At 43.7% G+C, this 26,185-nt stretch overlaps 1 protein-coding gene across 5 annotated transcripts in view; it reads right to left on the reverse strand.

The window, feature by feature from the left end:
* The window catches only part of SEMA5B (semaphorin 5B), a 362,762-nt gene that overhangs the window by 134,846 nt on the left and 201,731 nt on the right, over positions 1–26,185 (reverse strand). For all 5 annotated transcript variants that reach the window (XM_048869807.2, XM_048869808.2, XM_075117741.1 and 2 more), the window contains 2 exons: positions 25,446–25,545; positions 2,769–2,814 (listed from right to left, as the gene is read on the reverse strand). In XM_048869807.2, the coding sequence (XP_048725764.2) occupies positions 2,769–2,814; positions 25,446–25,545 (146 nt within the window). The remainder of the gene's footprint in view (positions 1–2,768; positions 2,815–25,445; positions 25,546–26,185) is intronic.

Raw genomic sequence — 26,185 nt, forward strand, 5'->3', positions numbered from 1 at the left:
AGTCCACAATAACTCAGCAGCTATGTGGAAAGAGAGAAACCAAAGTCCTAGAAGGCCTTCAAGTTTCCAAACCAAACAGCACCAAGGTGGTTTACTCTAGCCTTGTGAAATGGTAGCTAGAGCCCTGCACGGATACAATTTTATATCCACAGATATCCACATCCGCAGATATAAATTTGTATCCATGCAGGGCTCTAATGGTAACTACAGAATTCTCAAGGGCATGAGAATTTCCTCTGAATGGAAGCAGTGAATAATGTAAAATGTATATGATGAGTGACTTTGTCACAGGTTTAACAGTAGGAAATGTTCATTTTCTGATTCTAGAAAAGACGGTGCAGGGGGGATGCATCAATCAGAGTTAGCCACTAAATCTACAACATTACAGAAGGAGAGAGATTTTCAAGCACCCAAGCCAGTGGGCCAGGTAACAGTGTCACCAGGCTACTGCTCCAGTGTTGCCAGGCTCATTAAAAAAAAAAAACTACTAAGATCAGCCTCATTCATGGGAAAAGCACTGAAAGGGCTTGACTCTTGTTTGTGGGTGCAGTGTGACTGACATTTACACTCACCTTTTACCCACAGTCATCTGTGGCCATGGGGGGTGGCAGGGAAGACAGCTTTAAGCTCAGACTAGTACTCAGTCAGATCCCCTCCTCTAAAGGCTAATCTAGAAGATACGCTGAATCAGGGTCTCTTCTGCATGTCCTGGCTCTGCTCCCTACTCAGCACACAGTTCCTACTCTGTGAGCAGTGCTGCCCAGTTCAACCTCAGCAAATCAGGGGTGGGGTGGGGACTTGCACTACGTTATCCCACTTCCAGGCAGATTTGGTGCCACTGGCAGCCTGCAACATGGGTTCCAACAAGGAGAAGTGAATCAGACCCACTGGTAGGAAAAAAAGCCTTCCCAATACATGTTGAACTGTAGGATCCATATTATATTTTAAAAGAGCCACTAGCACCTCAATACAAAAGAGTCTCCATTTTGTTATTTTCTAAACTTTGCCTCCCTCCCCCTTCTATTGAACTGAACTTAGAATCCCCTTAACTTCTCAGCTTGATTTTCTATTCTTTTCTTCAAAATGATGTATATGGAGGGGTGGGGTGTTCTCTGAGCAGCATAATGTGCTTCACGGATGCAAGCCAAGTAGCTATTTAGGCAACCGCTAGGTCTGGAAACAATTGTTTCCATCATTCCCAACACGTGTGTCCGCATAATTCCATGCTCTCATTGTCATGCAAAGAGGTTTGTAGAAATGGCCGGATACACCCAGAAAGCAGAAACAAACAAAGCTTATTATGTTAACCAGAGATCCCACCACATCCTCCACTTACATATAGGAGGGCTTTCAATTTTAGGCAGCGTAGCGCGCAGACCATTGTGGAAGAAAGTTACCCCAGTGCAGAAAGGGTGCACAAAGCTCTCGCCATTGTTGAAGCCGCACTGCAGCACTGCCCCCAAAAGAATCTCAACCACATCAGGATGTAGGGGACTCCCATGGGGTAACCAGAACAACAGGCTGTGATAGCCACTCTGAGAATCAGCACTCTACAGAGAAACACTATTTCACCACCACCACTAGGCTCCCATCTCTTCTATATCCCGTTGGAATTTTTCTGGCACACGTAACCTACCATCCTTGAAAGGGAAAGTTCTGTTAGATGAGGTCAACTTTTAGAGTTCGTTCCACTGTCACTTGTACTTCATTCACATGCATCTTCCTTTTTTATTCTATGAAGTGTATGAATATCTATCTGCTAAATATCTATGCTAAATATCTATGCTGCCCTCCATCCACACTTCCTGTCAAGAGACTCGCATGCAAGGAAACAGGGTATGGCAGGTGCTTTGCCCAGCCATGCTGAATACTGCCCATTGGTCAGAGCATTTTAGCCTGACTCTGCATGAGCAAGGGCCCCTTGGAAGTCAACATGGCATCATTCAGGCACCTGCATAGAGTGAGATGCCATAATGAGGCCTTGGATTCTAAAGTCTTTGGGAGTAGGTGCCCTCATTTTTATCTAACAAGAGCAAGGCACATCTTTCAGTGCTTACAGAAAACAACAATCTATACCCCAGCATATTTGTTATTGACAGACACTCTGTTACTTTTAATTAATTAATGATTAAATAATAAATTCTGCTGCACCTTTCAGTTCCAGATTCAAGCTGGCAGGGGAAAATCTTGCTCATCCCATTGGCCGTTTGTAAGCCTTTTCAGTCCAGTGCAGACGAGCCACCTCCTCTACCATTGCGTGCTGGGTGACACACATTTACAACCAGCTGTATCTTTGAATGCCTGCAAGTCCTATCCTGTTTTTAGTAACACATTTAGCTCCTCAGCATTCCATGCTCCCAGGGGCACAGCAAAAGCAGGGAGCGGTGATGGACAAGAACTGTTAAAGCCATCCCTTCCAGCTGCTGACCTCTGCACTAAGGAAAGCCAAGGATTTCTTTGTATGGTTTTATTTACGCTGCACCAGCTATCAGTCATACTACCTGCTTTGTTTCTTTAAGATGCCATGTTTTCAGCACCCATGCATCACAAACCACAAAAAACACAAGAATGAAGAGCAAGAAAGTGCTATCCAAATGGCCAAGCACTCGAATGCCCTTCCCTTTAGCAGTATCTTCTCAGTGAGAACAAAGTCTAATTCTTCCCTCTGCCACTCTGGAAGCATATTGACAACATACACCAAGCGATTCCAGGCACGTTCATCTTAACGAGTCAAGCAAAACGATTGGGTAAAAAATGAACATACGTACCTGGATAAGAGAAACATTGTGTAGACTAAGTCTGAAGAGGTAGTTCCTGCAGGAGAAAGAAGAAGAAAAAAAAGTTGTTAGATTAAAGAGAACTTTTTAAAAAAGGCGGGAGAGAAGAAAGCGAGGGAAAGTTGTATACTTTCAGCTAAAAGGTATGGTCATGCATTTATACAGGCAGTGAGCCTTTCCAAGAAAAGTGTCCACGTGATCCACCAAAATAACAAAAGGAAATGCTAAAATGGTGCCTCTTGTTTCACAGAAATGTAGGGCTGGACGGGGCCTCTAAAGGTCATCTAGTCCAGGCCCTGGCACTAAGGCAGGACCAACTAAACCATCCCTGACAACAGTTTGTCCAAACTGTTCTTAAAAACCTCTAATGATGTGGATTCCACAACCTCTCTTGGAAGCCTATTCCAGTGCTTCACAGTCCTCATAGTCAGAAAGATTTTCTTAATCTTTAACCTCAATCTCCCTTGCTGCAGAGTAAGCTGATTACTTCTTGTCCTACCTTCAGTGGACATGAACAATTGATCCCCATCCTCTTTATAACAGCTCTTAACATATCTGAAGAGTTATCAGGTCCCCCTCACTCTTTTCTCAAGACAAAATATATCCAGGGTTTTTGTTTTAACATTTCCTCATAGATCTTTTTCTCTAAACCTTATCATTTCTCCTCTGGATTCTCTCCAATTTGTCCACATCTTTCTGAACGTGTGGCGCCCAAAACTGGACATGATGCTCCTGCTGAGGCCTCAGCACTGGCAAGCACAGCAGTACAATAACCTCCCTTTGTCTGTCTTTTCATGAACTTTGTAACAAAACTCTGAGCCAATTTGTAGCCAAACTTTCCAAAGCCTGTAATGGAGATGTACAAAAAAACCTTAACGACTAGGGGCCTGATTCAAAATCTTCAGCTGGCCCAAGGCCAGTGCTGCTACACTCCTATTTGCTTCTGGGAGAGGGGATGAGATGGAATCTGCAGACCTGGGCTCAGAAGAACACGGAAAGCAGGGAAAAGGGCAGCTGCATTCCGCTAGGTGTTCTCCACACACACAAAACTTGCGCGAAATCAGTGCAAGGGACTGTGGCCTGAACCTGTGGTCTGTGCGGCAACTCCCCAAGCCCCCGAGCCATGATGTAGAATCTTCCCAAGCAAAGAGGATTCTGGGTCAGAGGCAGTGGAGACAGGTTCTGACATGACAGTTCTTGCTGTCAAGGGCTAAAGGGGGCAACGGGATGGCCAGATGGCTATGGGAGACAAAGGGCCTAGGCATCCCCACAACACACTCATGATCTGTGCAGACCTAAAAGAAATATTGACAGATTGTTTCCTTTTTTCTGTAATCATTTGCGTTATGTAGGTTTTTATGCTTAATAACCTTCACTTAATGCATTCACATTTCCACCCAAGTCTAATGAATACATTAAATATAGTACATTCATAAATACAATAATATAATAAAGAAAGAAAGAAAGATATAGCATGATCTAGTAGCTGGAAGCTGAAGCTAGACAAATTCGGACTGGAAATGAGGCACAACTTTTTGACATGGTAATTAACCACTGGAACAATTTATCAAGGATTGTGACAGATTCTCCCACTGACAATTTTTAAATCAAGGATTGGATGTTTTTCTAAAATACATGTCATCATTTATTTTGGGGAAGTTGTATGGCCTGTGTTATACAGGAGGTCAGATTAGATGATCACAATGGTCCCTTCCACTCACCTGCACAGGAATAACCGATATAGAGGAGCATGAGACTCTTCAATGATCCCTATCAAAGCATGTCACAGATTATACTAAATGAATGATTTCCTGAGAAGTATTTAAGCAGTGTGGCCTAACAGAGCACGAGACTGGGATTCAGGAGACTTGGGTTCTAGTCCCAGCTCTGCCACTGGCTTGTTGAATGACCTTGGGGAAGCCACTTCCCTCCCTCTGCCTCAGTTTCCCAATCTGTAGCATGGGGATAAAGATACTGACCTCCTTTGTACAGATCTTTAAAATCTACTCAAATCTATTCACCTACTGATAAAAAGAGCTAGATATGATTATTATTAGCAAAATGTGTCCAAAGTATCTTTCCAAGTTCTCACTTAAGAGCATCTCCCCAAATCCAGCAGTTCTTTTGTACACTGAAAACATCCTTCCCTTCTCTTACAGCTGCATAACCTTCCATATACTCAGTTATTAAATTCAGAGGGGTAGTCGTGTTAGTCTGGATCTGTAAAAGCGGCAAAGAGTCCTGTGGCACCTTATAGACTAACAAACGTATTGGAGCATAAGCTTTTGTGGGTGAATACCCACTTTGTCGGATGCATGCAGTGGAAATTTCCAGAGGCAGGTATAAATATGCAAGCAAGAACTCCTTTCCAAATGCAAACCGATGGACATCATACCAAATGGACTGAAGGTTAAAAATCCATTGCTATCTACATACTGCACAGACCACAGTGAGAGATTATGACACACACTATCACAGAAACTGAGGAACCACCTGATCAGCATCCTATACAGCAAACAGGAAAAGATCAAAAAAGAGCTCTCCAACCTGGAGACTCTCATAAATAACCAACCTTCCATACAAACGGACTTTACTAAAATAAGACAGGAGATCTACATTAAACACTTCACCTCTCTACAAAGGAAAAAGGACTGTAAGCTGTCTAAAATCCTACCTCCCACATGGGGCCACAACAGTGGTAACCCTAACTCACCCAGCAATATCGTCAATCTATCCAGCTACCCGCTCAGCCTGGCAGAAGAGTCTGTCCTATCTCAGGGACTCTCTTTCTGCCCTGTCACCCCCACAAACATGATACAGTTCTGCGGTGATCTGGAAGCCTACTTTTGCCGTCTCCGACTCAAAGAATACTTTCAAGATAACACTGAAAAGCACACTGATACACAGATACCTTCCCACCAACAGGACAAGAAGGAGAACTCCACATGGACTCCTCCCGATAGTTGAAATGACAGTCTGGATCTATACATAGGATGCTTCCACCGACGTGTATAGGCAGAAAGAGAGGAAAAACAACATCACTTGCCTCATAACCTAAGTCGTGCAGAGCGCAATGCCATCCACAGCCTCAGAAACAACCCTGACATTATAATCAAAGAGGTTGATAAAGGAGGTGCTGTTGTCATCATGAACAGGTCTGACTACCAAAAAGAGGCTGCCAGACAACTCTCCAATACCAAATTCTACAGGCCACTTTCCTCAGAACCCACTGAGGAATACACTAAGAAACTGCACCATCTACTCAGGACACTCCCTACACTAACACAGGAACAAATCATACCCTTAGAGTCCCAACCGGAGTTATTCTACTACCACCCAAGATCCACAAACCCGGAAATCCTGGATGCCCCATCATCCCGGGCATTGGCACTCTCACTGAAGGACTGTCCAGATATGTGGACTTTCTACTCAGACCCTATGCCACCAGCACTCCCAGCTATCTCCATGACACCACTGATGTCCTGAGAAAACTACAATGCATTGGTGATCTTCCAGAAAACACCATCCTAGCCACCATGGATGTAGAGGCTCTCTACACATCCCACACACAGATGGAACACAAGCTGTCAGGAACAGTATCCCTGATGATACCAGAGCAAAACTGGTTGCTGAGCTCTGTGACTTTATCCTCACGCACAATTATTTCAAATTTGATGACAATATATACCTCCAGACCAGTGGCACTGCTATGGGCACCTACATGGCCCCACAATATGCCAACATTTTTATGGCTGACCTGGAACAATGCTTCCTCAGCTCTCGTCCACTCACGCCCCTTCTCTACCTACACTACACTGATGACATCATCATCATCTGGACACATGGGAAGGAAACCCTGGAAGAATTTCACCACGATTTCAATAGCTTCCACCCCACCATCAACCTCAGCCTGGACCAATCTACATGGGAAGTCCACTTCCTAGACACCACGGTGCAAATAAGTGACAGTCACGTTAACATCACACTATACCGAACATCCACCGACCGCTATGCCTACCTTCATGCCTCCAGCTTCCATCCCAGGCACACCACAGGATCCACTGTCTACAGCCAAGCGCTGAGGTACGATAGCATTTGCTCCAACCCCTCAGACAGAGACCAACACCTACAAGATCTTCACCAAGCATTCTCAAAACTACGATACCCACACATAAGGAAATAAGGAAACAGATCAACAGAGCCAGAGGTGTACCCAAAAGCCCCCTGCTGCAAGACAAGCCCAAGAAAGAAACCAAGAGAACTCCACTGGCCATTATATAGTCCTCAGCTAAAACCTCTCCAATGCATCATCAGTGATCTATAACCCATCCTGGACAACAATCCCTCACTTTCACAGGCCTTGGGAGGCAGGCCAGTCCTCGCCCACAGACAACCCACCAACCTGAAGCATATTCTCACCAGCAACTACACACCGCACCATAGTAACTAACTCAGGAACCAGTCCATGCAACAAACCTTGATGCCAACTCTGCCCACATATCTACACCAGTGACACCATCACAGGACCTAACCAGATCAGCCACACCATCACTGGTTCATTCACCTGCATGTCCACCAATGTAATATACGCCATCATGTGCCAGCAATGCCCCTCTGCTATGTACATCAGCCAAATTGGACAGTCCCTACATAAAAGGATAAATGGACACACAGATATTAGAAATAGCAATATACAAAAACCTGTAGGAGAACATTTCAATCTCCCTGGACACACAATAGCAGATTTAAAGGTAGCCATCCTGCAGCAAAAAAAACTTCAGGACCAAACTTCAAAGAAAAACTGCTGAGCTTCAGTTCATTTGCAAATTTGACACCATCAGCTCAGGATTAAACAAAGACTGTGAATGGCTCTCCAACTACAAAAGCAGTTTCTCCTCCCTTGGTGTTCACACCTCAACTGCTAGAAGAGGGCCTCATCCTCCCTGATTGAACTAACCTAGTTATCCCTAGCCTGATTCTTGCTTGCATATTTATGCCTGCCTCTGGAAATTTCCACTACATGCATCGGACGAAGTGGGTATTCACCCACGAAAGCTTATGCTCCAATACGTCTATTAGTCTATAAGGTGCCACAGGACTCTTTGCCGCTGTTATTAAACTGTTTCTCAACAGCTACAGACTTAGGGCCTGTCTAAACTGTGCAGCAGTGCGCACTACAGAGGTGTGATTCCAGAAGCACACTGAGACGTTGTGCACTAACTGATCTGCATCAGGAGGCTGCATGCACACTAAAAGTTCCCCAGTGCACTTTACTGCAGTGCGGTTTCAAACAGCATTATGTTAAAGCATGCTAGGGAAATTTAGTGAAAACCAGCAGAGTCTACACAGACAAGTTAGCGCGCAACAAGTTAGTGCACTTAGAAATCACATTGTTGTAGTGTACATTGCTACAATGTGTAGAAAAGCCCTTTAACAAATATTACGCCCTGCAATGAGCTCTGTTTCACAGACCCATGGCACTAGGGTTACACACACCTGTGGTCTTGCTCAGACTCGAATTTTGATCCAACAGCTGATTTTTCTTGGATCCCTTAGGAAAGCACATGCTAATTTAACAAAAATAATAATGCAGCTCCAGTGTGCAAGTATCATGAAATAATCCTGCTCCTGAAGGTGTTAAAGCATGTCACAGGGCCTGAAGTCTTATAACACCCCGAGGAAGAAGTTCTCATGATAACTGGCTCGGAGCTGGTTTCCTGTTGTTAAGCATGCTATTTAAATGCATTGATTCTGGAAGTCTTATAACACAGATTCCAGCTCCTTGTTTTAGTCCTGTGAAGCATGGGCTGGTTTGACTGAGTGATAAACTTTTAATATTAGATTTTTTTTTTTAACAGTGGAACAGATTCAGCCAAAAACTTTTAAAGGAAGAGGCATATTCAAAGGAGATGGTTTTCCCTGAGCCCAAAAGAGCTGGAGAAAGAACAGAGTCTGTTTAAAGACAAGCAGTGTGTATCGCTGCATAGGTCACTATGTGGCGCATGCACATACGCATCAGCTGTGAGCTGTGGTCAGGTGGCACAGAACCCTCCATCAGTCAAGGATACTAAAGTTCACACAATTATCTTCTCGACTCTTCATACTAATGTTACTCCTGGTGGAATTCTGCACCAAAAAATTCTGCACAGAATATTTCAAAATTCTGCATATATTATTTGTCAAAATAACACAATATCATCACACCAGTTTCAATTATTTTGGTAATTTATTTCAAAATACCTGCCAGCAAGTATGTCTGTAACAATACAGACAACAAAAAAGATTCAGGAAATGTTTTTAGACAAATATATTCCTTACTAGGCATATCAATACAGAACTCTGAGTAATAATTAATTTCAACTACAGTACGGAACCATATTTCCCACACCACTCACAAGCAGTGCAAAGGCTTGGGGGAGTCAGGGTCATGAAGGAACTGAGGAAGAGGGAAGTAATTGCTGGGAAGGAGCCTGGGTATAAACTTGAAGGGTTGTTGGGTATTGGTGGGGAAAGCATGGAACAGGTTTTTTTGGAAGGCGGGGAGAGATTGTTAAGGAGCATCCCCATGCAGACCCTGGCTGACCCCAAGCCTCTCCCATTCAGTCAGGCACATCTGCGCCTGTCCTTATGTCTCTGTGCCCCTACTCAGCCATCCCCCTTCCCTCCTGCACACCTCCTCCTCTTCCCATGTGGCCCTGCACCTCCCTCCCACCATGGCCCTGCGCCTCCACTCCCATTCAGTCCCTGCCCTAGTCTGTCCTCCCTGACTAGCCCTTATGAGCCCCTCTCTGTGAACCCCCAGCAGTCCCACACTGTCTCCCCATATTCCCTGTCTCCTGACCTGGCCCGACAGGCGCTGTGAAGAAGATAGGCTCTTTCTCTTCCCTATCCTGGCTGGAGCTTGCCAGGAGCCGCTGCTCTATTCTAGCACCACAGCGCCCTCTGGTGGGCAAAGGCGGAATTGCAGCAATTTTTCAGCAGAAACTATTTTCTGCAAGAAAAATAAAAAATATGCACGGCACATGAAATATGCACATGCGCAGTGGTGCAGAATTCCCGCAGGAGTACTTTAATGTATACCTCTGTCCTGCAAACACAACTCTGTAAGAATGGAGTCCTATATGTTTGTCATCTCTCCATGGAGAAAAATGGGCCCCATTTACAAATACAAAGATATTTTTTCTTATTTCTCACCCAACAAACTCAACATGGCATCTGAGATCAAACTGAGTTCTTTTCTTCTCGCATATCATCATCAGTAATAGAAATTCTGCTGCCCAGATTATGCCCTCAGTGATGCCTGTTCAATTCTTTGGCTTTTAGTGGCTTTACACAATTGTAACCCATTGAATCTAACAATTCTGTTGGTGATGGCAAGAAGGGATAGAATCCAGCTCAGTTGCTCTTAGCTGTGTTGGCCCTGCAGGGCTAACAGGAGGAAAAAGCAGCAAAAATTTATTTTACTCACTGTATTCAGCAAATGTGACTGGGAATATGCCCAGAGAGAATATCTGCTGAGTAAGAAGGCACCATTTTTACGCAGTCACTTTTAAGGGTAGAACTGCAATTTAAGGCCCCTATTTAAAAGGGTACTTTAAAAAGGTACTTCAAAATGCCCCTATTGATTTCACTGGGACACGTGCTTAAAGTCATATGGCTGTTTAAGTAACTTGCTGAACTGGAGTTTAAATCAGCTGGAGGTGTAGAATTAAGGAATACCCAAGTGCACCAGGCCTTTACATAATGGCAGAGGTGCCTAACCTTATTACACAGGAGGGCCACATAAACCTAAGCACAACCTTGTGTTGGCCACACAGACGCTACATATTTTATTAAGATTTAAAGTTATATGTATTGATTTATATTTTAAGTTCAGTCTGTTTGGTATTTATTTAGATAGAAACAATTTATGTACAGTATTGTCTGTTTAAAAACAAATAAAGAAATCAGTGCATAAAATATGCATCAGAATTATAGAAAATGGGGGGTGGGGAAAAAAAAACAGTAAAGAACACACAACCTTCTCCCAAATCACAAATAAAGAGCTGCCTGGGGCTGTCAGCCCGAGCCCTGCTGAAGGCTTTATGAAATGCTCTGGCAGGCCATGTGTGGCCTGGGGACCATAGGTCGGGCACCCCTCTGCATAACAGGGTGGGGAGCTGAGCCCCACTTTAGTACATTCCCTCACCCATCCACCCCCAACCTGGATTTTTTGGGGGGGGGGGGGAATACGACAAATTTCAGTTATTTCCTTTTTACAATAACTTTAAAAAAAAAAAAAAAAACACCTGGAACAGACCAAACCAGCCAAAAGAATAACTGTCTGGTACAACGAAGTTATCCTATGAACACCTTTCTCCTGTAGTTCTATAACAAACAACAGTATGAATACATTTAAAGGGATAGGATGGTATCACTTCCCATCCAAACTGTCCGCTTCATTTCCTACCCTAAACTGCCATGCAAAGTTGCTTTATACTGGTAAACAGTGCCTCATTTCACTCCAGAGTTGGCTGCATTTCATTGGTGGGTGGTTCAAGTGATTATCATTTGTAAAGTGCTTTGGGCACCCTTTGGGATGAATAGCCCTGTATATATTGTAACATACCATGCATGCTCATTATTATTATTCCTACCCTTATTTCTCACAACCTTCAGTGCGTTTCTAAAAATCCCCCAGTTCTTATTTCTTGTATTACGGTAGCACCCAGAAGCCTCAACCAAGACTGGGGTCCCATCGTGCAAGACAATGTATGTATTCGTAGTAAGATCATGCTTTTTCTCTAAGTCCCCAATTCATGAAAGCACTTAAGCACATGCTTAACTATGCTTGTATCCTATTCACATGAATGGAATTTAGGCACATGCTTAAGTACTTTTCTGAACAAGAATGCTCTCCACAATCTGGACCTAAATACCTGTTTATTTGAAGGTTTCTTAGAGCTTCACTGTAGTACAAATCCCACAGATAAAAGTATTTATTAATTGGCTGGCCTGAAAATGACTACATGCTCCTCGTGCCTACCACCACATCGCATGAGCTGTTACAGAAAGGGACCAGTCTTGATGCATCTTAAAGAGTGGAAAAAACATATCCACTTCATTCTCCTTCCAACAACATTCCACAGTCAAATCTGCTTACTGAGTAGCCACCTCATTTGGCCAAACGCACCCTGGCTGAACTTTGTAACACGGTACCACATTCTTCCTCCAAAACTGCCTTAACTTGAAAGAATTGTATGGAGGGTAAAGTGCATTGTCTCCAAAGCACTGAGCCATGCGGCTGAAAGAGAAACTGGGCATTTCTAATGAGACGCCATTTAACATGATCTGGAACAAAAGCCGAGGTCTCCTCTAGAGGGTTTATAAGTATTTTACAATATACTTTCAGGCACACCAGTCTACAAACAGATGTATACTCTGCTCTCTGCCAAGCCCTCTCTCTTTTCAGGAACCAAGTCTGTCAGCACGATGCCTATTGATTAAAATAAATCTTCCTTCTAATGAAAAGAAATCCTGATCCAGAGCTCATTTCCGCCGCTATAAATCAGGAGCCGCTCGAGCAGAGTCAGTGGTGTTATACCAGTTTAAAATGGTGCCAGAGAAAGGAGAGTCAGGCTTCCATTACTTTTAAATGTGATAGTTCATTTTCACCTGTATTTACTGTCTTTCTCTAAAACCGGAGTAACTCAGCTGTGCTTCAGAATGACCTCTACTGAAGACTGCAAAGCCACAAATTTTTCCAGTGCTGGTGGCTAGTTGGGACGCAGAGAGGCAGATAATGTTAATTCACAATTAAAAGCATGGTTTGTGGGGGGAGGAATGACACCTCTCTCTCTCCACTTCCACATTCTCTCCTTTTGGGACCACCCAACTCACTGATACAGACTGATTGTCCTAGATGAGGGAAGTGTAAAGCCAGCCCTGGCTTATAAGCATCCTGACACGTGATCTGAGAAACTAAAGACTTCAGATATCAATGTAACTTTGGGAAGGAATTTTCTGTATTTGTACGACACCTGGCATAGTGGGGTCCTGGACCATGAAAGGGGCTCCAAGGTGCTACAATAATATTCTAAAAAAAGAACAGGAGTACTTGTGGCACCCTAAAGACTAACAAATTTATTAGAGCATAAGCTTTCGTGGGCTACAGCCCACTTCATCAGATGCATAGAATGGAACATATAGTAAGAAGATTAGATAGATAGATGTTGGAAGTTGCCATACAAATTGTGAGAGGCTAATTAGTTAAGATGAGCTATTATCAGCAGGAGAAAAAAACTTTTGTAGTGATAATCAAGATGGCCCATTTAGACAGTTGAAAAGAAGGTGTGAGGATACTTAACTAAGGAAAATAGATTCAATATGTGTAATGACCCAGCCACTCCCAGTCTCTATTCAAACCCAAGTTAATGGTATCTAGTTTGCATATTAATTCAAGCTCAGCAGTTTCTCACTGGAGTCTGTTTTTGAAGCTTTTCTGTTGCAAAATTGCCACCCTTAAATCTTTTACCGAGTGGCCAGAGAGGCTGAAGTGTTCTCCTACCGGGTTTTGAATGTTATGATTCCTGATGTCAGATTTGTGTCCATTTATTCTTTTGCATAGAAACTGTCCAGTTTGGCCAATGTACACGGCAAAGGGGCATTGCTGGCACATGATGGCATATATCACATTGGTAGATGTGCAGGTGAATGAGCCCCTGATGGCATGGCTAATGTGATTAGGTCCTATGATGGTGTCACTTGAATAAATATGTGGACAGAGTTGGCATCGAGCTTTGTTGCAAGGATAGGTTCTTGGCTTAGTGTTTTTGTTGTGTGGTGTGTGGTTGCTGGAGAGTATTTGCTTCAGGTAGGGGGGCTGTCTGTAAGCAAGGACTGGTCTGTCTCCCAAGATCTGTAAGAGTGAGGGATCATTTCTCAGGATAGGTTGTAAATCTTTGATGATGCGCTGGAGAGGTTTTAGCTGGAGGCTGAAGGTGACGGCTAGTGGCATTCTGTTATTTTCTTTGTTGGGCCTGTCCTGTAGCAGGTGACTTCTGGGTACTCTTCTGGCTCTGTCAATCTGTTTTTTCACTTCAGCAGTTGAGTATCGTAGTTTTGAGAATGCTTGATAGAGATCTTGTAGATGTTTGTCTCTGTCTGAGGGATTGGGGCAAATGCAGTTGTATCGTAGAGCTTGGCTGTAGACAATGGATTGTGTGGTGTGTCCTGGATGGAAGCTGGAGGCATGTAGGTAAGTATAGCGGTCAGTAGGTTTCCAGTATAGGGTGGTGTTTATGTGATCATCGCTTATTAGCACAGTAGTGTCCAGTACAAATACAGACATCATCTTCCTTTCCAAATGCAAACAGATGGACGTCATACCAAAAGCACTAAAGGTAACTAGTGCAACAGAAAAGCTTCAAAAACAGACTCCAAAGATACCATTAACTTGGGTTTGAATAGAGACTGGGAGTGGCTGGGTCATTACACATATTGAATCTATTTCCCTAAGTTAAGTATCCTCACACCTTCTTTCAGAGTAGCAGCCGTGTTAGTCTGTATCCGCAAAAAGTAAAGGAATACTTAAGGTGCCACAAGTACTCCTTTTCTTTTTACACCTTCTTGTCAACTGTCTAAAAGGGCCATCTTGATTATCACTACAAAAGTATTTTTCTCCTGCTGATAATAGCTCATCTTAACTAATTAGCCTCTCACAGTTTGTATGGCAACTTCCAACTTTTATATATATATATATATATACATACAGATATCTCTTCTTACTTTATGTTCCATTCTATGCATCCGATGAAGTGGGCTGTAGCCCATGAAAGCTTATGCTCTAATAAATTTGTTAGTCTCTAAGGTGCCACAAGTCCTCCTGTTCTTTTGGCGGATTCAGACTAACACAGCTGCCACTCTGAAACCTGTCAAATAATATACTAGTTACCAGAACTGGGTATAGCAGACAAGATAAAAACAAGATACAGACTGAGGTGTGAGACAAATCCTAACACCCTGCTTTGGCATTTTGTTAGAAGCCACATTGTTTAGGAATGCAAGGCCGGAAGCTGGAACTCCTGTCTTCTCTGTCCTCCTCTGTAAGGATCTGGGGACTAGATCCCAGGTCTGCTGATATTCCCACGGTGCCAACAGGATCCCCTGCAGAGACACAGCCAGGCAGTACTGTGGAAAGTAGGCGCCATAGGAAATACCACCCAAGAGACTCAGAGTGATGGTACCTTATGGCCCTCTGACTGGCCAAGCGTCCTATTGAACCCCAGGAAGTTGTCTAGGCAGCCACATAGATTTCAGCCTGCTGCAATGCCAGACTTTGCTTGATCTCCTGATCTCCGGTCTCCAACTCCAGCCTGACTCTGACCCTGACTCTTTTCTCCTGATTCCAGCCTGGTACTGCCGCTGATCTCCAGTCTCCAAGCCCAGCCTGGCTCTGACCCTGATACTTGCTTACAGGACCTGGCTCTTGCGATTCCTCCAACTCCTGCTCAATGACAGCTGTGACTGCTAAGCCAGACTGGCTATGCCCTAGTCCCTTACACTGCGGAGCTATAGGCCTAAAGAATATTTTGTACTTCTATAGCACATGACAAACATAACTTAGCCATGTTTCACAACCCCCTTTTGCAGATGGGAGAAAAGGAGCCACAGAAAGGTTAATGGCCTGCCCAAGAGCACACAGCAAGGCAGCCATAGAATCAGAATTAATATCTATGTGTCCTGTCAAATCTCATGCTAAACTGGCCCACAATACCCCCACTGATGCCCAAACGTGGTTTGAACTTCTAAGAGGGCTATGTAATCCTCTGAAGTTGTCATCTGAAGAAGCCTAGGACACTGACAGATGATTCCAGGCTTCTTACTCAGAAGGGGTTGATTACATGCCTGCTCCATCTAGTGATGCAAACACTATTCTGCTGATTCATTTACAGGGCCCAGCATATGGATGCTGGAGAAAAGTTGATCTGCTAACATCTCCCTCGCAGCTTGTAATCTCATCGGCCAGTAATTTTGTTTCTATTGAAGAAAAACTTGTCTGGAATATCATTCTTTCTTAAAAATCAATAGTCGCTCCGCAGAGAACTGTACTAAATGGCACACAGTAATATGTTGCAGTTACTCTATAAGCAACTGCTTTTCCCTTAGTAATGTTTCTCTGTGATGAATCTAGGCAGAGCTACCGTAGAATTCTCTTAGTTGGGATTGTTTTGGAGGCATCATATCATTCCGATTAATCAGCTGTCCCACTTAAGAAAGAAGCCCACTAGGACTTCATGTTTGTCACTGTGCCACTCATCATGGCCATTTGGTCCCTCACACTGGCAGTGAAGGTGAAACTCAGAATCTTCTGACTCCAAAACACAGGCCCCTGACCAGCCATGGGAGAATTGCCATCAGCTGAAGCAGTATAGGGCTAATAACATGCAGTTGAGCAGTTCTGGTTCTGTCTAATAGAAGGTAATGGTGTGCATGCCAGTTCTGAACAAAAATACAAGGACAAAAATGATATTCCGAGAAATCATAACAGCACAGAAATTCGGTGTGGATACGCCTTAGCAGTAGCAATGAATTAAAAACAAAATAGGGAACATTTCAATTAAATTGTTAATTGAATTTCCACCCTCTTTTTCATACAACTACAGAGCTGGCTGAATTTTTTTCCCCAAAATCTCATATTTGGCGGGGGGAATGGGGGGACACAAAAACTTCCATGATACTTTCCCCTGACCAGCTCTGGTTATTAGCAAAAAGAAAAGGAGTACTTGTGGCACCTTAGAGACTAACCAATTTATTTGAGCATGCATCCGATGAAGTGAGCTGTAGCTCACGAAAGCTTATGCTCAAATAAATTAGTTAGTCTCTAAGGTGCCACAAGTATTCCTTTTCTTTTTGCGAATACAGACTAACACGGCTGTTACTCTGAAATCTGGTTATTAGGTTATCTAGTCCATCCCTCTGACAGGTCACTATATTCTCTCACGCATTGCCCACGCAAGCTGTATTAATCTCAAACTATAGGGCTTTGACTACTTTCCTAGGGAGACTATTCCACATTCTAATGCATCTCACTGTCAGCAAGTCTTTCTTACTATCACCCTATTACTTTTAGTTACGCCCTGTTGTGCCATCTTAAATAATTCCTTTTAGGTGTTTACATCATTCACATCTTTATTGGTAGTCCCTCCCACCTCCTTAAACATCATCACTTAGCCCAAATGTCCTTATTTCACTTTTTCTGTTTTCCCCTCAAACTCCAGATGATCTGTACATTCTCTATATGCAGATGAAGGCATGCGGGGCTGGTGATGCCAGTTCTCTGCTGACCAAACCCCTTTCTCTGCTCCTGCCGTGTTCCTTATGCCCTTTGAACTCCACAGAAACTTTATGTTTAACTCTTAAGCTGACAGAGAAAGAATCACTTTAGGTCGAACTATCCATACAAAACTGCTATATCACAAACCTTGCACTACAGCCAAAGGTAACAACTCCATTAACACAAGGTTAAAACCTGCTCTGCAGCACCATGCAGTGGTCCTGAGAGAAGTGCATTAGAAAGCAACCTCTCTGAAGCAGTGGTTTTCAATCTTTTTTCATTCGTGGACCCCCAAAATTTTTGAATGGAGGTGCGGACCCCTTTGGAAATTTAATCTGTGGTCCACAGACCCCTATCATAGAAGTCTTAGACTGAAAAGTGACTGAACAGAATTCAATATTAAATGTTGCACAGGGTTGGCACAGCATTTGACGCAGTGTGAGAAAGGGCACTAAACTGTGGGCTTCTGGGTTTTGACCTGTAGGTGGGAGTATTCACATACTTTGATCAAAAAAACAGAATGTCTTTTCTAGGTTCTGAAACTTTATTTTCATAGTCACCTTTCGCAGACCCCTTAGACATAGTCTGTTGACCCTCAGGTTGAAAACCACTGCTCTAGAGCTTTCAGAAAAACATCATGACCTTGTGTTTGCTTGTACCCAAGTCTCTGGAACATAATTTTTTAACTTAATTATCTTGTATGGGCTATTAGAAGCAAGTATCTCTCATGGGTGATTTATTTTGTGATGGGGTATCACTGACATTCATTTTATCTGATGTGCAAGGCACACTTGCAGTCTAGCCCTCATTTGTGAGGTTAGGATGATTTTCATAGAACCCACATTGTGCTGAGATGGTCTTTCACACAGCGCTGTCAGTGAGACTATGTCTTGAGTTAACTGAGACCCTCATGTGTGGATACCATGGTGATGGGAGGTTATAAGATTAGGTACCTGATTAAACAGGCTATTTGGCAGAAATGCAGATGGTGCCACCCTGAAATTATAATTGAGGAACATTTGTTTCCATTGCTAACAAAAGGAAAAATAGGTTAAAATGCCCATTGTCACAGCTTCAACTCCTGGAACAACACCTCTTATTTGTTCAATTACAGCAGCAACTGCTTGTGTGCACTGGCCAGCACCAGCAACCTAAGTCTGTTTGTTTGATTCTATGTTCTATTTATTCTGAAGTAATCAAAATGCCCATGCTGAATGCTACGTAAATGTACAAACTTTACACAGAAAAAAATTATACAGTGAGCAAACTGGACCAATGTTCAAAGATTCCAGAAGCCACAAATTAAATTTTTTTTCTTCCATCTCCACCTCCTCAACAGATAGCTGAAGAGACTGCTAAGACTTGGAGCATGATGTGAAGTCAGCAAATTCCAGCTCTTGGGTCCTCTTACCTGGACGGTCTCTAGCACCTTCATATGTAACCTAGGAGCTGCTATCTGAAGTGCCTGAGCAAATTCCAGCTAGCAAAGTACCATATGAGAGGGAAGCCCACATATCTCAAAAGCTTGTGTCTTTCACCAACCAAAGTTGGTCCAATAAAAGATATTACCTCACTCACCTTGTCTCTCTAATATGAGAGGTAAGTCTATCTCTGAACTACCTGAGGATCAATCCATGTAAAGCTCTATGGGTTAAAGCCTGCACTTTAAATCACGTTTGTTCCCCATGTAAAGAAACTCTTGCACCCCTAATTAAGGTTTAAACTGGCAGTAATGTCTACTCATACATTTCTCACCCTTTGCCTTGTTCTCTCTCATACAGAAGATCAGGCAGTTTCTTTAAAAAAATTTCAATGGCCTTTTGAATTTCTCTGTAAATTCTGAAGGAGGGTCCTTCTTTCTCACATTACCAGACTTGTTTATTTTCTAACACTATGATGCAGCTTTTAAATCAGACCATTTCTTTTGTCCCTCAAGAAACTTAATATGGTAAGAGTGGAGGTTATTTTTTTTCTGAGTTTCCTTCCAGCTTCTGCAACAGATTTCAGATACCCTCCTACAAGTGATATAATCAGACACACTCTCATGATCACAGTCCCATGAATACTTCAACTAGCAAAGTAATTTCTCAGCCACTGATGACTTGGTAGGGGGCAAAGCCGGTAGGGGGCTGAGTGATATGAATATAAGCCATCATAACAAATGGCAGTAACTTATCTCAGTCAAAAAGAAAAGGAGGACTTGTGGCACCTTAGAGACTAACAAATTTATTTGAGCATAAGCTTTCGTGAGCTACAGCTCACTTCATGCAGCCGATGAAGTGAGCTGTAGCCCACGAAAGCTTATGCTCAAATAAATTGGTTAGTCTCTAAGGTGCCACAAGTACTCCTTTTCTTTTTGCGAATACAGACTAACACAGCTGCTACTCTGAAACTTATCTCAGTCACTCTCTCAGAGAAATATTGGATCAGATTCAGAGGCGAACTAAGGACTGCACATCTTGTCCCTATTGCTAACTTGAGAGATGAAAATTCTATTCAACCTCTCAATGTACCCATCAGATTGTGGGCGATAACAAGTTTTTTGTGTTTTAATTTCTACGTGGGCACACACACCTGATTTTCAGAGCTGCTGAGCACCCACAACTCCAGCTGAAGTCCGTGAGATCTGTGGCTGCTCAGCATCTTTGACAAGGATGGACCAGTGGTTAAAATACGAGAGTAGAACTCTGAAGATCTGGTTCAAGACCCTGCTCTGCCACAGACTTCCTCTGTGACCTTGGACAAGTCACTTAGTCTCTCTGTGCCTCAATTCTCCATCTAAAAAATGGGATAATAGCAGCCCCCTACCTCAAAAGGGGACTCCAAGGATAAGAGATCTTGAGTTACCCAGATACTACGGCAATGGGAAGTAGCTTAGACAGACTCCAATACTTACGATCTGACATTCTGTATCTTCCCAGGTGTGCAAAACGTGCATATAAACTCCCGAACCAGGACTTTGCCACAGTCCCAGCTTCCTGGTTTGTAATGAATTTCTGCCCATGCAACATAATCTGGTAGCACTTGTTCATTTTATGGTTCAGTGGCAGCCACACTCTGGGTACAACTGAAGATGCCCTGGGGCTGGAAGTGACGTTTCCCAAATGGCACAGATTTGACAGCACTGTTTGGAACTTTCTGCCAGCTATGCAGCTAAAAGCCTATTTTCAGCCTGCTCAGATGCTACCATCTGAGGTACTAAGCTGCTACCAGGCTCCAGGGCTCTCCAGAAAGTTTCAATCAACTCAGGGTGCCAGACCTTAGAGACTAAGGATCCCAGAGCTTATTTGCAATCCCACATATTTCTGCAAGGTTGGAATTTAGGTAACCCTTCTAGGGCCTCAGTCCTGTCCATCCAGTCTCCAGGCCTTCAGCTTAGCTAGTACAGACTCTTTTTCTTGTTCACACTTTACCAAGGCCCTGTGGTCAGTGTTTGCTGGCACTGGGGGTACCAGGTGCCACGCCACCTGTTTACCAGTGATCTGACCCCTCCAAAGCCAAAGGAGGGTTTTTTAATACAGATCCTCTCCCCTTTGATACTCAGAATCAGTTCTTTTGACCTGATCCAGAATAAGCATTTCTAAATCATGTCCTGGTCTACCTTCCCTTAACACATTGAGCTGCCTCTTTGCCAAACACTAATAGGCATATTCAGTACAGCTCTTAATCACTCCCCTACAAAGCACACAGGCCTCCATCACTGGCAGCTGCACAGTCCTAGATCAAACGAAGGGCATCAGACCTATCACAGTGGCCAACAGTCGCACAAAACGCAGGCCCTCTCTGATTGCCAGTGTACAGCCCTGTAACGGGGCTCAGTAACTTCCTTACCACCAATGGCCTTCTCTGCAATGCCTGTTTATGGAAACAACTTCTGCGCTTCAGAGCCCATGTGAATTCTTTCTAAACTACTACATGCTACAAGGGGCCACAGCAATGGTTCCCTCAACCCACCTAGCAATATTGTTAACCTATCCAACTATACTCTCAGCCCAGCAGAAGCAGCTGTTCTCTCTCGGGGCCTCTCCTTCTGCCCCTCCACCACCACGAACATGATACAGTTCTGTGGTGACCTAGAATCCTATTTTCGACATCTCCGACTCAAAGAATATTTCCAAAATACCTCTGAACAACATACTAATCCACAGAGGTCTCCCTACCAACACTACAGAAAGAGGGATTCTAGGTGGACTCCTCCTGAAGGTCGAAACAGCAGACTGGACTTCTACATAGAGTGCTTCCGCCGACGTGCACGGGCTGAAATTGTGGAAAAGCAGCATCACTTGCCCCATAACCTCAGCCATGCGGAACGCAATGCCATCCACAGCCTCAGAAACAACTCTGACATCATAATCAAAAAGGCTGACAAAGGAGGTGCTGTTGTCATCATGAATAGGTCGGAATATGAACAAGAGGCTGCTCGGCAGCTCTCCAACACGAGTTTCTACAAGCCATTACCCTATGATCCCACTGAGAGTTACCAAAAGCAACTACAGCATTTGCTCAAGAAACTTCCTGAAAAAGCACAAGATCAAATCCACACAGACACACCCCTGGAACTTCGACCTGGGATATTCTATCTACTACCCAAGATCCATAAACCTGGAAATCCTGGGCGCCCCATCATCTCAGGCATTGGCACCCTGACAGCAGGATTGTCTGGCTATGTAGACTCCCTCCTCAGGCCCTACGCTACCAGCACTCCCAGCTACCTTCGAGACACCACTGACTTCCTGAGGAAACTTCAATCCATTGGTGATCTTCCTGATAACACCATCCTGGCCACTATGGATGTAGAAGCCCTCTACACCAACATTCCACACAAAGATGGACTACAAGCCGTCAAGAACACTATCCCCAATAATGTCACGGCTAACCTGGTGGCTGAACTTTGTGACTTTGTCCTTACCCATAACTATTTTACATTTGGGGACAATGTATACCTTCAGATCAGCGGCACTGCTATGGGTACCTGCATGGCCCCACAGTATGCCAACATTTTTATGGCTGATTTAGAACAACGCTTCCTCAGCTCTTGTCCCCTAAAGCCCCTACTCTACTTGCGCTATATTGATGACATCTTCATCATCTGGACCCATGGAAAAGAAGCCCTTGAGGAATTCCACCATGATTTCAAGAATTTCCATCCCACCATCAACCTCAGCCTGGTCCAGTCCACACAAGAGATCCACTTCCTGGACACTACAGTGCTAATAAACAATGGTCACATAACCACCACCCTATACCGGAAACCTACTGACCGCTATTCCTACCTGCATGCCTCCAGCTTTCACCCTGACCACACCACACGATCCATCGTCTACAGCCAAGCTCTGCGATACAACCGCATTTGCTCCAACCCCTCAGACAGAGACAAACACCTACAAGATCTCTGTCAAGCTTTCTTACAACTACAATACCCACCTGCGGAAGTAAAGAAACAGATTGATAGAGCCAGAAGAGTTCCCAGAAGTTACCTACTACAGGACAGGCCTAACAAAGAAAATAACAGAACGCCACTAGCCCTCACCTTCAGCCCCCAACTAAAACCCCTCCAACGCATTATTAAGGATCTATAACCTATTCTAAAGGATGACCCAACACACTCACAAATCTTGGGAGACAGGCCAGTCCTTGCCTACAGACAGCCCCGCAACCTGAAGCAAATACTCACCAACAACCACATACCACACAACAGAACCACTAACCCAGGAACTTATCCTTGCAACAAAGCCCGTTGCCAACTGTGCCCACATATCTATTCAGGGGACACCATCACAGGGCCTAATAACATCAGCCACACTATCAGAGGCTCGTTCACCTGCACATCCACCAATGTGATATATGCCATCATGTGCCAGCAATGCCCCTCTGCCATTTACATTGGTCAAACTGGACAGTCTCTACGTAAAAGAATAAATGGACACAAATCAGATGTCAAGAATTCTAACATTCATAAACCAGTCAGAGAACACTTCAATCTCTCTGGTCACGCAATCACAGACATGAAGGTCGCTATCTTAAAACAAAAAAACTTCAAATCCAGACTCCAGCGAGAAACTGCTGAATTGGAATTCATTTGCAAATTGGATACTATTAATTTAGGCTTAAATAGAGACTGGGAGTGGCTAAGTCATTATGCAAGGTAGCTTATTTCCCCTTGTTTTTTCCTACCCCCCCCCCCCCGATGTTCTGGTTTAACTTGGATTTAAACTTGGAGAGTGGTCGGTTTGGATGAGCTATTACCAGCAGGAGAGTGAGTTTGTGTGTGTATGGGGGTGGGGGGGCGAGAAAACCTGGATTTGTGCTGGAAATGGCCCATCTTGATTATCATGCACATTGTAGGGAGAGTGGTCACTTTGGATGAGCTATTACCGGCAGGATAGTGAGTTTGTGTGTGTGGTTTTTGGGAGGGGGGTGAGGGGGTGAGAGAACCTGGATTTGTGCAGGAAATGGCCCAATTTGATTATCATGCACATTGTGTAGAGAGTTGTCACTTTGGATGGGCTATCACCAGCAGGAGAGTGAATTTGTGTGGGGGGGTGGAGGGTGAGAAAACCTGGATTTGTGCTGGAAATGGCCCAACTTGATGATCACTTTAGATAAGCTATTACCAGCAGGACAGTGGGGTGGGAGGAGGTATTGTTTCATATTTTCTGTGTGTATATAAAGTCTGCTGCAGTTTCCACAGTATGCATCCGATGAAGTGAGCTGTAGCTCACGAAAGCTCATGCTCAAATAAATTGGTTAGTCTCTAAGGTGCCACAAGTACTCCTTTTCTTTTTGCGAATACAGACTAACACGGCTGTTACTCTGAAACCACGTGGGACAGACATTTTATAGCTCCTGCTGGAACTGGCGGTCCCCTGGGCAGGCTGAAGAATGGAGACTTCTTGTAATGATGCTTTCTGGCTGCTTTTCCATAGCAGCACCTCAACTTGCTGGAAAACAACTGTCTCCTTATAGATTCTTCTAACATCCACAGTTCCAGGAGGCTATCTCCCCAGATCTGACATTCCCTGCAGCTTCCTTCTCGGGGAAGTTATAGGTTTCCCTTCGGGCTTCCCAGTCATTCTGTGTGTCTCCATTTGTCTGGGCACCATCCTTCTTCCAGCCAAGCTGCTTCACTTCAGTTTGTAGCCATGCAGATTAAAAGGGGGATAGTTGAGACCCCGTGAGGCAAAGCTTTTATTTTCTCCTAGTCAGCAAGTTCTTGTACAGTGCAAATGTTGGCTTTAGTCTGAGTTGGGTCTTTACAATCAACTCTCCTTAGCTGCTCCTGCCACTGCCCAATAGGTAACGAGATAACCCTGAGCTAGCACATCTCAAATATCTCCGTCACATACCTGGTAGGGCAGTACATGTCCTCCACAAAGCCCTTTATACCTTTCCCCAGGTTACGCCTTCTGGACCAAAAGGCAGCAGGGCCATCGCATGCAGACACTGAAGGTTCAGACTGTTGCTTTTAATTTACCACTCTCACTTTTCACCTCAGCCATCTACAAACACTACATGCATCTCTTAACCTAAATTTCCTAATTCAATGAATGGGCATCTCCTTCATAAAACCATTTATTTTTGAGCAGCTAATTCAGGCTGTTCTGCCCAATCCATTCACCATCTGTATAACTCTGGCAGAAGAACACAGTGTTCCAATCTGCCTATTCTTTGCTCCAGTATTTGGAATAACCTCTTCCCTGACAGTTTCACCGCTGCAACACTTTTGTCTGCAATTACTTTTAAACACAGATACGCATATCTCATTATGTGACACCAATCTGCAAGATGCTGCCACTGATTTGTTACCTATTACTCTTAGGTTTCAGATTTTCTGGTTGTGCAAATATAATCTTAGTTAATAAAAGCAAAACATCCACAAGGAACACTGCACAGCAATGTTAAATTTGAATGCTAATAATGGGGGAAAGAGTTGAAAGTAAAGACAATTGTCCCAGTTACAGCATTGCAGAGAGATGGGAGCCTTTTCAATAATGAAAAAGGTGTAGCTGAAAAACTTGACTAGACAAACCACCAATAAATAAACCATAGGTCTCAATCCTGCACTGGCAGATCGATGGACTACGCTGGCCTACTAGAACTTTTCTAACATCTGTTATTCTCTGGGAGATAGCAGCTTTCTGTTTCATTTTAATTACATTTCAGATGGTTTAAAAAAATAGTCGTGATTTTGATTCTTTGCAATTTTATTGAGATTCTAAAACCCCTACATAATTACAGCCCTCTCTTTGAGAGAGAGAGAGAGAGAGAGAAATATACAATCTCCCCTGAAGCCAGTAACCTGCAGGGAAAGAGCTTGAATAGCAATCCTGGTCTAATTACAAGATTATCTTTACCTTGCTCCCACAACGAGCTGATTCCTGTTGGCATCCAGTGCGAGCTGAGAAAAGTCATGTACACCTGGATAGGTGAAATTCGACACCCAGGGCTTCAGATCTGCAAACAAAATGAAAAAGCAGAAAACAATGATACTGCACCAGAAACACAGAGTTCACCCGGACATTCACTAATGGTTTTCCTACTGAGTATCTGTCAGAAGAAGGATAATTAATAATCTATTTAAAGTGCTTCTGTTTATTCTGAGCAGAATCTGCAAAAGCTGCATAATAATGGAAGGTTGTCTCAGCAGTTATTTTCACATCCACGATGCCCAAAGACTGAGTGTCAGCGTGAACTCTGAACAGACATCATGGTGGCTTGGTTTATTCATTTATTTTAAAGTCTATGTGCCAAATTCAGAACTGGTGCTAGTGGTGCAATCTCACTGAAGCGCCATTCAGGGTAAAAAGGCTGGTCTAGTGGATAGGACACTAGACTGGTACTCAAGACTCCTACGTCAACAGGAGTGATGAGGGCCATACAGTGCCCAGACAGAATTCTTCACCGGGCCTGAATATGGTCCTATACAGTACATGTACCTTATTTATCTAGCTTGGATTTGCCATGCTAGGCACTTCCTCAAATTGCAAACACACAAAAGTTAAATGCTAAGCAATAGAACTGGGCATCCTCAGATGGGCAGAAGTCCCGCTGAAGTCAACAGGAGGCCCATGAGAGTCACGACAGTTAACACACT

The sequence above is a fragment of the Caretta caretta genome, chromosome 11, assembly GCF_965140235.1.
Source record: "Caretta caretta isolate rCarCar2 chromosome 11, rCarCar1.hap1, whole genome shotgun sequence".
Lineage (NCBI taxonomy): Eukaryota > Metazoa > Chordata > Testudines > Cheloniidae > Caretta > Caretta caretta.